This window comes from Melospiza melodia, chromosome 16 (genome assembly GCF_035770615.1).
Source record: "Melospiza melodia melodia isolate bMelMel2 chromosome 16, bMelMel2.pri, whole genome shotgun sequence".
NCBI lineage: Eukaryota > Metazoa > Chordata > Aves > Passeriformes > Passerellidae > Melospiza > Melospiza melodia.
Window position 1 is genome coordinate 7,644,686 of NC_086209.1, and position 18,843 is coordinate 7,663,528.

Sequence of the window (18,843 nt, forward strand, 5' to 3'; positions counted from 1 at the left end):
ATTTGGTTTGCTTTTTCTCTGTGACAGGGTGTGTGATCTGCTGCCTGGTGTGTGTGTCTGTGTCAGTGCTCATTGTGGTATAGAGGCAAATTTGATTATTCCCCAGTCAGCTGGTTGAGGTTTCATGTGTACAATCTATGACACCACTAAAACAAAATAAATTTCTGTATGTATATATAAGTGGTCTTTGGCTCAAAGTGATAATGGCCTATGTGGTAGATTAGGAAACTTATTTGGTATCTCACTTGATTTCTGTGTTTTTTGGGTTTTTTTAAGATATTTGTACATTTTGTTTATTTACCTTTGTCAACCAGAAAATCTCTGCAGTCACTATCAGTTTTAAGTAATGACCACAGAAGTTCTGTAGCTCTGGTATGTGCTGATTTGTACTTAGGAGTTTTAAAGTCTTGACATTGGATTAAAAAAATATCTTTTTAGCATGAGGAATATAACAGAAATTCTAGTTTATACCAAGAAGTTGCTGCTTAGAGCTGGCTGTGTTTTGAGACCTGGCTTTTTTGTCATTATTAAATGGCTTGGTCCCATCCAGCCCTCATTGAATTCACTGGGAAAATTGCCAGTAGCATCAGTTGAAGTTGAACTATGCCCTTAGAGAGGATATAAACCTCAGCAATGCTGATGAACTTTGTGCTGGTTTAGTTAAATTATTTTGTCATACTTTATGCTGTGTTTATAAATGAGGAATAAACATTATATGTTTGCTGAAGGCATGAACAGTATTTGTTACAGATTATCTTCCTCACTAGAAGCCAAGGATGATGATAATCCATTGACCTGCTGACTCTGAATATAGTTAGGAAAGATAAGCACAAAATATTATTATTATCGTCTAAGCTGTGTGTAACAGGTACTTTGTTTCTGTGAGGCTTTTTAAGGTCTGGTGGAAGAAGGCTGAAAATTTGGAGTTTGGAATGTTCTAGCTGCTTTGGATCCTGATGAGCACTAGGTCCTACAAAGCTACAATGTCATTGGATCTCCTGCAACTTGGTAGTGCCCAAGATGAGCAATATATTTCACAACAGCATTGAAAAGGGGATACAGCTGAACTTAAATTTAAATTGAGAGCACCTTGCATTTATTTGATCATCTCTGTCCTTTCCTCTGGTTCTACCAAAACACATGGAGGCAATTTTATAGGATTTCAATTGAGGGAAGAATAATTTATGTAAATGATAATTCCTTTAGCCAGACAATGTCCTAAATAACAAACAATTAAATTCTATTAGGCTTACAGTACTTTTTTTTGTGCACTGGAGTCTGAATCAGCCTGTATGTGTGCACTGCACACTGAGACCTGAGTGAACTTCTCCCTCAGTCTAAAAGTGATGAATGAAATAGTCATCCTACTGAATTCTCAATTTTCCTGTGGTGGTATTCTTCAGCACATGTTAAGTTTAAGAACATGTGGTTAAAGAGCTGCACAGCATGTGAAGATGCTCAAGGGAGCAGAGGTGCCTGTTAGTAAATGAATGCATTTATTAGAGCTGTAGGAGCACACAGAACCATTTCTGCAATAAAATACCCAAGCAGTTGATTCTGCTGATTCATCTGTACCCAAAGTTTGTGTTAATCAGGGGTTGCTTTGTGACCCTTATAAAAGACAAAATTTATTTCTATCTATTCTGCCATCTCTTGCAGATCATTGCCAAAGTTTCAAGCAAATACAAAAATGTGGACTCACTTTTAAGGAAGCATCCTACAGGTTCCCTGGAAGTTTTGAATGGCAGTAATAAAAAACCAATGTAATAATGAGAAAAGATAAAGACAAAACTAGAGTTTCAAAATGGTTTTTGGCTTAGGTGGCTTATTCAATCTGTACATATCGAGTGATAGGTTAAAGATTTTGAGTTTCCATGCTTTGAAATGCATTTTAATCTTTGAAAATGGTACATGTACAAAAATAAGTGGACATTTCCAAGGAATGTTTCACAATTTGAGGTGTTCAGGTGAGGGAAAAACAGACTGTAACAAGCACTGTCAGAAGGTTTTTATTGATTCAAATTAGTGTTATGTCCTGGGAGTAATATCTGTAAAATATACTCTTTGTAGCAGTACTATGCCACATTTAGTATTAATGTGTATGAAGAATAATGCACAGCAACTAAACATAACTCTGTTTAATACACAGAGTGCTGGTGGGATATGAAGTAAGATGGCAGTGAGGAAGTCATTGAGAGGTGTCTCCCAAGCACAGTACAGGCTTTGGCAAAGCCTTCATGGCTTCATTGCCTTCAGTGAATTTTGTAAAAACATCAAATCCTGGGACAGATCAAAATTAAAAAAAAAAAAACAAAAAAAACACCCCAACAACAAAACACCAAACCAAAAACCATTTAGAAATATGTTATATTCTGTTAAACTCAGGCAATGAAATTGAGAGTTGAGGTTGAACCTCTTTTCCTATTCAACCCCCTTGTAATAATCAGTCCCCTTAGAGTCACAGCACATTGCCCATCTAATAAAGCTTCCTAATCGAGCTCTGGTGTCCTGAATGTAATTCATTTGATGCCAAAAATGCTCTTTAATTTCTCATTTATGTAAGTTTGTTAGAGTTTATCAGTGGTTTATTGCAAGTCATAACTAGAATACTGGATTCCAGGTGTTTTGGGAGGTTGATATCAACACTTTAATGTGCATTCATTTAAAAAAAAAAATTACAAGAAAAATAACCCCCTAATGTTATCTTAGCCAGCTCTTTTCTTTATGAATCAGATGTTTACTTTTATAAATACCACATGTTGGAAAACTGTTTTATGTGACTGATGTTCTAATGACTGTCTTTTATGTCCTTCTGAAGATGTGTTATAACCATTTTTCTCTTTAGGCTCCTTTTCCCCCTCTTTTCTTTCAGTTTTGCTTTTGTTTCTCATACTGCAAATTTGAACTGACAGGAAGACTGTAATAGGACTCCAAAACATACCTTGAACACACATTGTTAAGCAAATTACAATTGCTGATGTCATTTACACGTGTTGCCTTTCAAAGGATGAATGTGTTCATTTAATTTGCTTTTTAAATATCCATAACAGTGTCCCCAAGCATTTTAATAAAACAGAAACAGTTAATTATTGCCGAATAAGGGTACCCAAATATAGTGATCTGCAGCTTGCATTTAAATGTCTCTGACAGCACTTCTTCTTTGAAGGGAAAATTGTGTAAATTGCCAGTTATTATATTTTTTAATAAATAAGTCTTGACTCTATTTCTCTTTTCTTCCCCACCCCTCTGCAATGCTGTTCAACAACCCTACTTTCAGTGGGACCATTTCTATTACAGAGTGATTGAGCTCTGATTTACACATCAATTACCCAACTTCATGGAGATTTTCATGCTCCCCTAGCTGACATCAATGAAGCATAACTGCGTAAGCGCTTTATTTCATCCCACTTTTTGATAACTCAGACTGATAACTAATCATATTGAAAGACAATGTGCTATGATACAGGAAACAATAAATGCTCCCCTTTGAAACCTCATCTATTCTTTATATGCTTACTATCCAGGAGCTTATCTCTGCCATCCATTCCCCCAGAATTGCTCCTTCCAAATTCATGATCAGGAAAGGTTTAGGGCTGCATAGGACTAAAAAAAGGAGAAAACTGAAGTAAAAATAACATTTTCTAGGTGCTTGGTATGTGTGGGAATAACTAAAAAGAGTGAGGAATATGTCAAATACTAGCCAAACCCTTAGCTTGCATTTCCATAATTCACCCAGGGGTCTCTTGGGCATTATTTTCTTTGGAGGCTTTAATCTTCTGTATTCTCTATTAAATCTGCTACAGGAATGGTGTTGTTTTTAATGCAAATTGTGAAGAGATTTCGCTCATGTGGATAGATAACCAGTGACCATCTCAAGTGTTTCTCTGCAGAACTGTTGAACATCAAAGACAGAATATTCTATATTTTAAAATAAATCATTTATCTTGAAGTGCACTGATAGATATGTTCTGTGCTAGATATTCTCAGTAACTATTCATACTATGAAAAGGAAGACAACATTAAATTAAACATTAAATATGAAAAACACTAAGAACTTGTAAAGCTATTTTTGCTATGTCTTGGTTTGTCTCTGTCAAGTAGGAAAATTACCAGGACAAAGATGTAAGCTCAGTGGTGATAAACAGAGGAAGAAGAATTTTGCTATTTTAAGTGTGGTAGTGCTTATATTGTTTATCATTAGTGAAACAAAGGCTTCAGATCAGCAGGGAAGATACATTAAGTTGGCCATATTTCTGCCTAAATATCAGATTTTGAAATTCCTCTCATTTACTTAATACATTGTATGACCTGCTATGAAATTTAAGACCTGAGGCTGCTTTTTCTTTTTTTTTTTTTCATTTGGAATAAATGCATTAAAAAACCACTGTTTATACTGGGAGAATCTGCATAGATGAAGGAAGGCAGTTCTTCCTTTGTACAGAGCTGTGGTGGTACTCTGCTTTTACATGAAATCAGTGGAGTTATGTAGAGGAGAATTCCAATTGTAATGTATTTGTTAGAAGCAGTCTTTCACCTAGTTTGATTGCCAGGTGAAATGCTTTTTGCCTTGTGCTTTTAAGTCACATTGAAGAATTGCACAGGTGTAGAAAATCAAGGATGTATTTGAAGCGTGGGGGAAATCCTCATTGACCTGAGCTGGATTTCTCCTGTAAGTTAAATAAACTCTGAGTGGGTTTTGATTTGGGATGTTTTGTACCTCATGCAGGCATATGAGTTAGTTTTTGAGGAAGCCCAGTTTCCGAGTTTACTTCTTCAACTTCCTGAGTACATGTAGGCAAAGTAAAAACTATGAAGCAACAACCTTGGGAAAGGACTTTCAGTTCTCTAATTCATATCATTTTATATCCACTGTGTCTTAGTTTAGATGCTTGTGTTTATATTTTGCTTCCACAAATTACAAACATTTCAGTTTGAGAACTTCTTTCATCATTTAGGCATATCTGATATTTTAAGGCGGGGGGGGGGGGGGTGGAACTAGTACAGGGAAATGTTTGATTTGATGTAGTGTGCATTTTTGTGAATTGAGACGTGTTATTGAGAACACCAACTACTTCTTCCTTAAATTGTGGATAAATGCTGGCTTTTTTGAATGTCATTCATTTATTCTCATGGATGTATTCTGTCACTGCTATAAAGCCTCTCTGCTCCTGCTTTTTTATTGATTCTTTCCCTGTTGGGCTCTTGTTGTTTTGACTGAATCAACAGAGCCGTGTTCTGTTCTCATTCGTGATTTGTCTGCAATATGAGGTGTTTGATCATTTTTCTCTCTTCTACGTTTTCTTAATATCACAGAGACTACTCCTTCAAACTTGTCTGGTCTGACTTCTTTCTTCTGCTCCTTCTCCAGTCTTTCAGGCTCTTTCCTAGTCTTCTGTGCTTTCGGAGACTTCTGTGGCTTTAGTACAACAACTTTGAAAATGAACCCCAAACGCTAGGGCTCAGCCTTTAGCTGTTGGTCTCATTTCATCAGCTTCCCTTTAACTCTTCCCTATAACCTCTTACTTTGTTGCAGTCTGTCCTAAAAGGTTTTTTCTTTTTCCTCCACATCTTTTGCACCACATCCTCTCACTTTCACCAGAGATGACTGCACTGTACTTTCCAGTGCCCCAAATTTTATTCTCCTTCTAGTTCTCTTTTGTAGCCAGCGCTCATCTGACTTTCATCTCTTATCTCCAGATCCACATTTTTAGCTTCTAGTCCAAAACCTGTGTGTATGTCTGTTATCTTTTGCCTTGATATAACCTCCTTCTGCCTCAGCCACCTCCTCCTCTTCTCTGTTCTCCAGGGCCTGGGCTGGATTGTCCCCACAGCCATCATGGGCTGCAGTGGGGTGCAGCTGCAGCTCTGCTGTCCTTGCTGGCACCCTGCAGGCTCACACAGGCTGAGCACCTGGCCTGTCACAGGCAGCAGCTCACCCCTGTCCCCAATGGATCTGTGCTGCTCTGATTGCAGAGCACTAAATATCCAATGCTGCTATTCAAAGTGCATTTTGCCCCAATGTTAGCACACCAAAAAAACATTGCAGTTGTAGTTGCTACTCTTTCTGCCATATCCACCACACTGGTAGTTTTTAGGTTGCTGGTCTGCTGTGCTCTTGTATATTCTTACTGCTCATCATTCCTGATCTACTCAGATTTATATACAGGCTTCCCCATTCAAATACCATTATTAATCTAATAAGTGGTAACAAAACAATAGAGCTCACATGTTTAAACTGCATTCTCATGTAGTAGTTCTGTCTAGGGAGCTGCCCTCTTGGATATAGTGAATATTGTGACTTACAGCTGTTTTCTTCTGTATCTCTTTTATAAAATGTTTATGAAAGCCAGTATTGTGATAGCCTGCTCTCCTGCCTTTAGAGGAGTCATGAAGTATTTCCCATACAAGTGAGACAGACTGAACTCTAATGTTCCTCACAGTATCTGACTATAGTTTTCACTGACACCTTCACCACTAATCACATATCTGTATTTCACAGAACATTAGTTAAGCTAAAAATTAAACATAAGTCCCAGAGATTGCATTGTGTCTGCAGTAAGAATTTCTGGAGAGCATCCCATTAGGTTCTCAGTGCACTGCAGCCTTAAGATCTAATCAGCATCCCTCTTTGAATTACACAGAACCCAAATAAGTTATCATAATCTGTGTATGATCTCACAATATTTGACTTCCTGTAGCCACAATCATCTCTGTGTCAGGCACTGTCATAGCAAAAGTACATTTGCAGAGAAATAAACCAAGTAATGGTCTTGACAGGATGAACAACCACTTCCTTTTGCATAGATACTTTGTTCACTTAGAGCCGTCCTGTGACTCTGTCAGTAGGAAGTTCAAAATGCAGCTTTAATTTTATTCTTTGTTTTGTTCTCACAAGAGAATATATGCGAGTTAGATTTGGATTGAAGCAGAGGTAACAATTTACTTAAGGTTTTGTTTGTGTTGTAACATGGATTCTCACAGTTTTGTAGTCTGTAAACATTTTTTGGGTCTAGGGCTTAAGGTCTGCTTTTGTACTCACCTCTTGGGTGCCTGAAATAGAAATCTTTCATAAACACAATAAAAGAGAAATACTTCACTGTGTTGTGTTGGAAAATACTGTATTTTCAAACTTTTAATGTTAACATTCTAAACACTGTGTTAGTTTAAGTTAATGTCTTTTAAAGTGATTATGCCACTTTGAATTATACCAGTGCTATTTTCATAGTTTTTGAAGTTGTGGTTTTGTAATGTGTCATAAAGCATATCTTAGTAGTCCTTGGGTCTTTGCTGCTTTTTCTCAGATAGGCTATGGCATAATGCCTCACTTGGTTTCCTAAATACTTTGCATGCTTGTGACCTGAGCTGGCTTTTAGATAACAAAATGCTGTAACCTCACATGAGGGGTGAGATGTGTTATGTGCTGTACTCTGTTATCTCTGTAGCCAGATTTTTTGATTTGAATGTGCTCAGGATTTCACCCTGGAACCCCAGGCCGTGGAAGCCATTGGGAAGCTGTAAAATGCAGCTCTAACTTTCATGAATAATTCTTTCTGAAGTGAATGCTGGGATGGGAGTGCTTCCATAGCAAACATTGCTTATGCAGGATATAAAATCTTGCTTAGACTAGATCCGTGTGACTGGGCTTATAACGTCACCATGCCCTGATCTTGCTGAAGAGTCACACAGTCTGTGGGTCAAACTGCCAGAGAAATCTCTAGAAAGATTCCCCCATGACAGGGATAAATATAGTGCGTTCCTGCTGCTCCTGGGCTGGATTATTTCTGGGTTAACCCCATCCCCTACTCCAGCAAAGCTGTGGGGAGAGATGGAATCAGCCTTGGCCTCATCTTTGGGTACCAGTTTAGGAAACAGCTTCTATTTGCTAACTCCAATATTTGTGGATGATAATCTTGATTTAGGATTCAAAAGGAATTCCCCCCTTCACCTTTTAGTGAACAGGTTGCTTGTGATTTACAGTGTTACATTGGCATTGTGGTCATGTGTAGAATAGAAAAGTGACTGTCCTTAAAACAATTTCCCCTTCTGTCTCCCTCAGGAGACCAGCAAATAGTACCAACAAACCTTCTAATGCAAAAATACAGCATTGATTATAACACTGTTCTGGAGCTTGCTCTTAGTGTAAGTGATGTCAGTACATCAGGAAGTGTTACAAACAAATTAAAAAAAACAAAACATGGCATATTTTCAGCCTTCTAATTTGTAGAAGGAAAATGTGGATGGCAGTCATTCAGCTCAGCCTATGTAGGTGGCTTTGCATTCAGTTTACAAGCCATAATCAAGCCTTATTCAATCCAAGTCTGAGTAGTCTTGAATTGCTTAAACCAATTATTAATTCATATTTTTTATTTAGAAATCTCATTGTGGCATGTCTTTCTTCTTTTCTTTCCTTGCCTGTGTAAAAACAAGTGTATAAGTGTAAGGCTACATGGAGTCATCAGGCAACAGACATATGCTTTCCTGTGCTCTCCACAGGGCTTGCAGGTTCAAACACAACCTGCCTGAATCATAAGAACTTTAATTGAGTAGATAAAGAGGTCCTCATAATTATAAACTGCAGTAGGTATAACAAGAGGCTAAATACATAGCTGTGGTTTTAATTAGCTGGTGCTTCAAATTAGTAATTGTGGTTTCACTCAGAAATCAGTGACTTTATACACTGTTAAAGCCTCATCACTGTGCAGTTCATTCCTCATTATATCTCTCGGTGTGAAGCTTTCAATACAATATCACGCTGAGCTAAAAAGGCAAAAGTTGTAGATATTTGGTTATCTTCCAAGTGCAGTGGAGCTCTATGGAGATTTAATTCATTCTCACCCGAGATAGGAGAATTAAGTGTTCTTTGTTACAGCTGGAATGTGTGTGTTTGTGTGTAAGCATCTGTACATACAGGCTGTGTGTGGATGTGTGCATGCACGGCCAGGATCTATCGGGGAGATTGTGCTTACTGCAGATAACATCAGGACATGCACCGAATCTGCTATTCAAATTGTCATCTGGAATTCGGGAGCTAATTAACTGACACAAAGCAGAGCCAAAAGCCTCGTAACAAATCAAATGCGGCTTGAAAGCACAGAAGTGTCCCTTAATGCTTGTCACATGAGAGGTTGTCAGTGCAAGTTGAAGTATGCATCTTTTCCTTTCCTCTTTCCTTTGCTATTTTCCCCTCTCCTTCAGGGTTTTAATTATATCTCTTCCCTCAGAGGAGCAGGAGGTAGTTTGCAGAGCCAAGAGACCAAAGTACTTCAGTGTTATTCAGGGGAGAAGTGAATGTGGTCTCTCAGCCTGTCATCTAGGTCTGGCAGGTGCACAAAGCAAGCTGACACACAGATAAGTGCCACTCACCATTGCTACACTGAGGTGCTAGATCCTTTTCTGTGTTTGTGTGTAGAATTATCTGATCCTGGCATCAACTAACCTAAAATCTTTTCCGGCAGCCTGCTTCTACAAAACCCTTCTTAACCCCTCCTTGACATCTCCAATGAAGCCATACATAAATTTTAACAAGAAGTGGGACAGAATTAGGTGGTCTAAATCACACCAGGCTAAACTGGAGCCTTGGGATGGATGTTCGGTGTAATGGATTTGTAGCTGTTGCTGTGCTTCCTTGCCTTCACATTTGCTTTCCCTGCACAGACCCGTGCTTTGTGGGCACATGTGTGTGCAGGTGCACATGTGTTACAGGCTGCTAGTACACGGATGTCAAAATGTATTTTATTCTTCTGCATAATGCTCTGTGAACTGGTAAACGATATTTTCATTGTTTCATTTAATCACTTTCTATTTTAGAAGTGTACTGACTGCCCTACTGCCCAATTTTGCATAGTTTTATGATTCCAGATTTAAATTTGGGAAAATGATTCAGTGACTGTTTCTTTCAGAATTGTCTTCAGGAGTTGCATTGTTTCTGATGGTTTGTTGCTATTACTGATAGTAATAAACATGTAACAAAATGATGGTGAAAATAATGTGTTGTCATTTTTGTCTTTCTCCAGTCACTATGAGCAAGACCGGAGTGCACTTAAGAGGAAGGAATGGGAGAGAAGAAACCAGGAAGTCCAGCAAGATGAAGATCTCTTTGCTTCAGGTTTTAACCTCTTTGGGGAACCCTACAAGGTAAATTACATTGTTACATTTTGCATTTTCAGAATGTCTTACACAAATACAGATAAAACTTCTCATCACCTCTAAGGAATGGAAGTGTTGCATCTGCCTTGGTACTTCCACTCTTGAATACACTGATTATCCAAATCAGCATAGGGCAGCAGAGCAAACTGAATGTGCTGCCCAGGTTGCATTGGCAGAATGAGGAGTTTTGGTTACAATCCAGTTCAAGATTTCTTCCTCAACACACAGCAAAGTCCTGCAGTAGAAGTATGTGCAGCTGGTATTTCTACAAGTGGTTTGTACCTACAAAGCTTACAATAACTTCTTTCATTTTTAGGAAGACAATATATCTGAGTTTTTAAAACCAATGTCCTCTCTATAAATAATGAGTCCATAATCTTTCTTGTGCAATCATAACCATCCAAAGAAGTCTTTTGGGAGACTGAATCTTTGGGGAGCATAACAAGGATATGAAAGGGACTTTTGTTACAAGTCTTATTCTCTCTAAGGAGCTTTGCTGCCTGAGATTTTTATCACCAAGGGATGCCCCCCTTTATGATTTCTGCTGCTTTGATTTTCAGTAAGACATTCCCTAAAGAATTCATAGGAATGTAAATTTCCATATCTCTTTCTCCTCCCAATCAGTGACATCCATTGAAAGGCCGCCACTTCATCTTTCCATTTTACATTGTTAGCAGCTGTAAGGGGGGATGAGGGCTCTTTGAAAATCACCCAAAAAGGAGGAGAAAAGACTGCCATTATTATCACATGGTGTCTAATAATTATAGACCACAAAAGTGTGGTGGATGCACTCCTGGCTGTACTTTGGTTCAGGCTGGCTGAGGAGCAACAGGCCTTTCTTTCTTGGCATGAATTTGCCAGCTGGAAAGCCCCTGGCTCATGTTCAAGACAGTGAAGGTGTCTCGACAAACATTTCAAAAGGTGGTTTTGAAACCCTGAAGTGGAAGATAACCAAAGTACAGAGCAAGATATCAGAGCTAAAGTGAAGACATCTGTCTTGTCTGTTGTATTGATTAGCAGCCAACTACTTTACCCTGTAAATGTCACCACCAGGATGAGCCCAATTTGATCTCTCCCTGAAGTGCAGCTGCCCTGCACCCCTGGTGACCCTCTGCTTCAGCAGGGATGCCTGTCAGGGGTACAGATTCACTCTTTACCCAAGGCTGAGATCCCTTACCTGTGACATACGCATGATGCCATGCTGAATTAATCCTATAGAACATTACTAGTCCATGTAACTACTCAATATTTTGTAAATATTGTATGAATAATTCCATTAGACTAATGTAAATTGTTATTTGGATTTCAGGATGTAGACCAGTATGCAAAACACTGCAAAATTTTGTGGCAAGAACTGAAATCATATATCACCAATATCTATTGTATAATAAGAATAAAAATATCTGATTTTAGATCTATTTAGTGTGTGTATTTGCACCAAATGTACGCAGAGAATGTGGTTTCTTTTAAAAAAGTGAATGATTAAAAAGCCAAAAATTATCCTGATGGTCTTTCTGGGCAAATTTTTTTAAGTTGCTTTTCACCTACTTGGCAGAGAAGTTTGTAAACTTCTTGTGATTAAAATATAATACAATACTTCCCTAAAATGCATTATAAATTGTGAAAGATAAAAATTGATAGGAAATTGCATGCAAAAGTAGTTAAATATTCATTGGTTAAATCAGTCTTAAATTTGAAAAAACAGGTAGAAGCAAAATGAGGTAGGAAAGTTAGGTCTTGCTTTCACTTTACATTAGGAGGAAAAAAAAAAAGGGATGAAGTGATAGACTGCTGTTTCCTTTTTAAGTTCTGCATTGCTAAGACTCAGCCAAAGTAGAATTTCCTAGGCACTAATAAAAACTGAATCTAACTCCTAGTGGATATGTAGGGATTTTTATTCCTAAATATGTGCAAAATTAAATTCAGGGGTTTGTTTGCATTTATTCTAAAATAAAATTAAGAGACCCTGATGTGAGAACAAATATCCTGCACGTGCAGTCAGAATTTCTTCTCTATTTTGAGATGACCAGATGTTTCTGTGTTCATGAGACTCAAGGCCTTGTGCAGACAAGAAGCTGCTCTTGTCTCTCCTGGTCACTCTCAGTGGGAGCAGAGTGAGATAAACACTGCCCAGCAAAGTGCTGTGGCCTGTGATGGGCACAGGCTCCACATCCTCACTGGGCTGGCTCTGCTGCTGAGCATCAGCTCCTGGTACAGCTGGTACATTTCTGAGAGATCTGAGGGTGGGAGCTGACATGGATGCTGCAGTGGCAAAGAGAAGGTTAGGAATAGCAGGTTTCAGGAAACAGGAAACATATCTTTTTCTTTCTTTTATTCCCAGACCTTGTGTCCTTACTTGTTTATTATTCCTTCCTCATTTGCTTCAACAGTATCCAGAGGAGGGACCAGGTAGGGTCAGGGCAGGGCAAGCCACCACGGCTGTTCCTGAGGTTTTAAAGACTGAGCAACTGGCAGCTGTTTTAAGAATGCACTAAGAAATTGATGCTAAAAGTTGCATTAAAAGAGCAAGGAGCTGAGATTTTCTCATGGAGCCTACTGCCATTGTGTATCATGAGATGTGTGGAGCATCTGCCTTCATCCAGCATCTCTCTGCTCTAGCTGTTACAGCCTCTTTCTTTCCCTCTGTCAAATAAAACGTGGGTGTTCATTATAGTTTTGGACAAATGCGTGTTTCTGCATTGATTCTTTGTGGTTTATGTATGTGTGCACTTAGATGAAAAGAGATAGTTATTTCTGTGGGTGTATAAAATGCATTTTTCCATGCTTGTTAAAAGATAAATGTCTCCTTTTGAAGCTCCACTGTCTCATGTGGGAAAACAACACCTTTGACAACGTGATGACATCCAGCATTATTTTGGGAAGGTCAGGCAGTAAGGGTTGTGTTGCTCTTTAATTCAAGTGGGTTGCAGGTCCTGCCTTCAAACCCTGGTGCAACCTGTTCATGCTGGATTTTGCAGAAGGGATCAGAGAAGGGCCTGCAGAGTAACAGCAACAAACATTTGAAAAAGCAATGTTGGAGCTTTCCTGAGAGAAGCTGTAATTTTACTACTGAATTGTTGATACCTTTTAATGTTTTGAATTACTCACAGATGAGGATTTTAAAAGAAAACAGTAGGAGTATTTTTGTTACTTTTCAAAGGAATTGCCTCAGAAGAGTTCAGCTTGAGAAAGAGAACCTAATGGGCAGCATTTCCATTGTGGAGCCTTTGGTGGATATTAAATCATTTATCTTTTTCAGGTAAAGCCCCTCCATGCTTTTCAAGCTTAGCATAAAAAAGATCTCAGCTTCTAATCTGTGGAGGTTAGCTTAATTATGAGGCATAAGGAAGTGAATGAATTATGAAACCTCAAGTTTCACACAAATTTTCAAAAAAACCCTTGTAAATGGGGCCTATAACTTTGAGTGCATTAGTTCTTTTCTTTGTAAAACTATAATGCAATAGCCAGCTAGCAAATTAGTCTTCCAGTAGGATTCTATTATAGATAGCTTTTGAAAGAAATAGAAGCAAATGCAGGAAGATGGGCATTTCCTAAATTAACAGAAGCCTAGAATGAGGGGGAATGCTACTAGCCATGACTCATAAACCAGGCATATAATTTATGCCTTGGAATACTCAAAATGCTGCATTTTCTTGATAGCAACAAAATTGTGATTCAGCATGCTTTTCAAAAAATAAGACATACAGAGGTTTTCTTTAGGAAATCAGCCAATTACCCAGCATATGAAGGTAGAAATTGTCCCCAGTCTGGAAGTAACAAAGAGCAAGGAGAAATTATGACTGGATTTTGTGTTTCTCATGCTGGTATCCAGGCTTGTCAGGAGTACTGTGCTTCTTGTGCGAGCCCTGAATTTGTTGTGGAAATAAAGTAAAAACATTATTGTTATGCTTTATGTCTTAAATGCAGATGGAACAGTGCACTACATTCCTGAGCTCATTCAGATTGTGGTGTGATGCCTAAGTCTGATCTTAGCTGGATGTGCTCTAATTTTATTTAAATGTAAGCCAAATTACCATTAATAATGGGTTTTTTTGCTTTGTAGTCTGGTCCAAAGGCCACTAAAGACAGCAATTATCTTTCCATTGACTTCAGTAACCATTGGATATGAGCTTTAGTGTACTTAAAATACACTAAGGATGTTTAAAATAATTTAATCTCTATGGTTTTCAGTAAATATGTTTTTATTAATGTTCCCTGTAAAAGACTATGAATAATAATAATAATACCTAACATTTATAAAATGTCTTTTATCCCCAGGATGTGAACATTAGGCATAAAGTAGAGTTAATATAAAGCAAAGTTATATTTATCATCATGTGACATGTAAAAGAAAATACATGGAGAGAATTAGGTACCTCCAACATAAAATAATTGAAAAGATCTACTTTCAATTTAAAACATTTTCTCTGTGAGGATCTAGACAAGAGCCATTTAGTGTGCTGGGATGTTGAAGTGTTACAGTTATGATATGTTGTCAGTACCTTTATTTTTTTTTTAACTTGTGCTTTCTGGAAAGAAAGCTAAATGCTCCCTGGAAGTGTAGCTGAACCACAGAGGTGAAGGTTGGTGGTCAGGTTTTTTTTTTGGTGCTGTTATTTCCCATGTTCTATCCCGTAAGGAGTTAAAGTGTTTGGGCAGGGAGGAAACAGAACAAGTATGTAAGTGTTTAGACTTCGAATCATAATTCCTGCTGGGCCCTTAAGCACAATGGAATCTCCTTGTTTTAAATTTGGGGGTTGAACAGAGAAAGCCTGGTTTTGGCTGCTGCCCAAACAGCTCATTGTGCAACTCAGTTGATGGAGACTGCTCATATACAAAGAGCTTATTCTTGGCTTAGCTAGAATATAATTTTTGCCACTAAAATGACCAACCTAGGGACTTAGTGAATTAAAGTGATTCGTGGTTCTCCACAACTGGGATTATTAACTCTATCACTTAGGAGCACTGGCAAAATGTATAGAGATGGGAACAACATTGAACAGTTAATTTTTAAATCACTGCCTCAGTGCAGTGCTAATATATGTTACAATCCCTGAGAATGAGCAAAAGGAAATTTGCATTTATTATCTTCTTTTTTTAACATTCTTTATGGCATGTTCAGTACTCTGCTCATCCTCTGACTAGTTCAGCAGTGTCTAATGTAAGTAGATATTTCAGGAGAAATCCATGCATGAATTTTTTCATTGCTCAAACTTCTCTTTAATACTTGAGGAAAGTGGGATCAGGGGCATAGTAAGATCTCTCACCAAAGAACTGTGACACTCTCTAACCAAGCACGAGCTCCTGCTGCTGATTTTCCCCATCTCAGTGTCCTGGTGTTAAGGCACCATTGGGCTGTGGCACTCCTTGTTTTATTGAGTGAAAAAACCCCTCCAAACAGAAGTAGAGTTGGCTGTATCATGGCATAACTTTGTCATTTAATTCCAGACTGTAGAACTGAACCATCTGCTTGAACAGGAACTGTAGTTCAGCTTTGTTTTTATCCTTTGAGTCTTGTAAAGCCATGAGCTTGGGGAATAAGATGTTTTAGTTCTCTGCTGGTCACTTCAGTGGAACAGAAAGGTCAGTAGGAAGGCTGCTGGTTTGCATCCATGTGGGGTGAGTTAGAACAGGAAGAGAGAGGAAATCAGCTGTGTATTAATTATAGCTTCCAGCTTATTTGTCCAGCTTTTTACAAGTGAAAGGGAAAAGGAAAAAGAAACTTAATGCTTCAAAAGGAAAAGTATAATAGCAGTGAAACAAATATGAGTCACTATTTATTTAATAATTACTGGAAATCAAAGAAAAGCAGGATTAAGAAACACAACCAGCCTGCAGACAGCAGAAGAATCCTGATGCTTAAGAATGTGGCAATCATGTCTGTTTATGTTCTATGAGAAAATATTTTTGAATGATCTTTTAGTTGAACCTACCTGTTGCATGTGGTAGAAGCTTTTTCTTCTCTGGATTCAGATTAGATACTTCAGGTCAAACTCTACTTTCTATGGAAAAGTAATTGAAGTTAAACTGGAGTGAAGAGTTTGGTGCTATTACAGACTGTCCAGCTTCTATTTATGGCAGGACTGTAGGTCAAGGGGCTGATAGAGCAATAACATACTTGTATCAACTGTGTGATTACAATTCAAATGCTCAGTAGCCAGTAATTGTGCATTCGTGTTTTGCACGATATGAAATGTACAAGCCAAACATCTCTGACATAAACCCAGCTTATTTTGTGCCTAACATCCATAACTGATGCAATTTAAACACTTCTCTGAGAGCATATTTAAGAAAATGGGAAGCAGTAGACAAGTGTTACTGATGCAAGCCTGTTTCAAGAGATTCTTTGAACACAGTTATTGATAGGTTTTTCTTACATAACATATGCAAAATGTAATTGAAATTTAATTAAATGTCAGCATGACACCATTAAACAGCTAACATTTGCCATCTTCTAAGACAACTATTCTGAGCAGTAACTTGTAAATCAGGAATTTACTCACGCTTTTCTTGTCCTTTTTTTAATTTATATATTTTAGACAAATAAAGGCGATGCCCTTGCAAATCGTGTCCAGAACACATTGGGAAATTATGATGAGATGAAAGATCTGTTAACCAACCACTCCAACCAGAGCCACCTTGTAGGAATCCCAAAGAATTCTGTCCCACAGACGCCCATTGACAAAAATGAACAGAACTTTTTCCCAGAACCGAGGAACAGGATGATCCCATCTCATCAGATCAGCAGCAACTCATCAACATCAATGCCTCCACCTTCTTCATTGTCATCTAATTCTACTTTGCTGCCACACGGCCACCAGAGCAGCAGGAAGTCGAGGACAGACTGGTCACGCAGTGGTCACAACTCCAGTGGGGCCCAGCCAAGCCAATCCAGTGGTCAGCAGAGTCGGACAAAGCACAGCTCTTCCCATGACCAGTCACAGGGCAGGTATGAAGATCTCTACAGCTGCCAGAGTGAGCAGCATAAAAGTGGGGGAACTGAGGAGGCAAATGCTATGGCAACATCTTCACATTCAAGGAGGCACACTCATGCAAAGTCAGCACCTGGAGAGCACACCTACAAAGAAAACAGTCATTCGAAGTCACCCACAGAGCTTGAGTTTGTAGGCCATGGTCCTGGATCTCCACTTCCTTCCACTTCTTTGCTAACTGCAAACAATGGTCTTTCCACTCAGAATTTCCCACCAGGACTTCACTGTAAGAACAGCATGGTCCAGCAAAAGCCTACAGCTTATGTCAGGCCTATGGATGGTCAGGACCAGGTACCCAATGACTCACCTGAACTGAAACCCCCGATAGAAATTGAGAGTGGATATGGAAATCAGTCCTTTGGAGCTCTGCTGGAAGGAAAAGTGAACACACCTAGTTCGAAGAGCAAAGTACCAAAGCTCAACATTCCTCCTGTTAGTGAAGTAAGTGGTTTAAAATATCTTCTCTCTAGTACTGCTTGAGTATTACATTCACTAAATATTTTTTCTCTGGAAATATGCAGTTGCATTACTGGAATAAACAATACAGTGTATTTCTTTTTCTAGAATGTACATGACTTCTTTCAGCGGTTTGTTGTGATAGTCCCAGTAGCAATATTTAATGTAGTTTTTAAAGCACAGCTTGGAATACTAACACTTCTTGTTTATGATTAATATTAAAAGGCTAGATCTCTGTTGGGTGTAATATATGTGTACCAGCTATACTGGTTCTGGACAGGAAACTCTAATATTGCAGTTCATCTGCAATTTTCACTCTTGAATTCTCAGTTAGTAGGTAGTTTGATAGACAGATTTATATTTTAAATTCTAAGGAAAAATGGCAGTGTTCAAATTTCAGTGGTACTAAACAGTCCTGCCAGTAAGGAGTTTATTTGCAGAGTTTGCTAAATTCCTTTTTTTCTTTTTATTGGAATTAATATGACTTAAGTTGTGAATAATGCCTATGAAAATTTGTCCCATTGAAGCTTTTATGCATTTTGAAGAGCTCTTAATACTGGGATTCAGTCCCAATCTCTGCAACCAACAGTTTGAGCTGTTGAATTTTGTGTTGCTGGTCAGAACAGTAGTCCTGTGAGGAACATTTTAGTTGGTTCATATTCGTGTCCATTCCAAGCACAAATGTGTAATAAGGATATGGATTGAACTATTTATACTCTGTGTATTTTTTCTCTTAGTCTGAGTTTTTCTAAGCCTGTAACCTTTGGAAGGTAGGTGTACAGTGTACATATAAGCAGAATTGCAAGATGGGTTTTTCATAGCTTTCTGTTTTCCCAAAAATATTTCCCTGCTTGGTAATATTTTTATCCTAGGAATGAGGAGCGATGCATTCTTAAACTACTTTATTGCAAAAGGTCAGCTTTTTCTATTGGAATAATTGTTTCAAGCCAATAATTTGTTTGACTATTTAAAAACTTGATGTTATTTATTAACATTCCAGGCAGCAACAAAGACTGATGTGTTTTGCAGTAGAGCTTGGAATAATTTTCTGGGAACTGCATCTGAAAACAGTAAAAGGCCTATTTATATCAAGTGGAAGCTGAGGGTTGCTTGCAGATGGTGTTTTATTAGAAAATGTATTTGTTAATAAACGTAGCTTTCTGCAAGATTACTTTACAGATGTTTCTGTTTATTTTTACCTTGGGTTAAAAATCTGCTGGTGTAGATGACTTCAGAGTCTGCTGCAATT

At 38.2% G+C, this 18,843-nt stretch overlaps 1 protein-coding gene across 5 annotated transcripts in view; it reads left to right on the forward strand.

The window, feature by feature from the left end:
- Positions 1 to 18,843, forward strand: part of AFF2 (ALF transcription elongation factor 2) — a 325,500-nt gene that overhangs the window by 74,429 nt on the left and 232,228 nt on the right. For all 5 annotated transcript variants that reach the window (XM_063170495.1, XM_063170500.1, XM_063170497.1 and 2 more), the window contains exons 2-3: positions 10,014 to 10,134; positions 16,686 to 17,579. In XM_063170495.1, the coding sequence (XP_063026565.1) occupies positions 10,014 to 10,134; positions 16,686 to 17,579 (1,015 nt within the window). The remainder of the gene's footprint in view (positions 1 to 10,013; positions 10,135 to 16,685; positions 17,580 to 18,843) is intronic.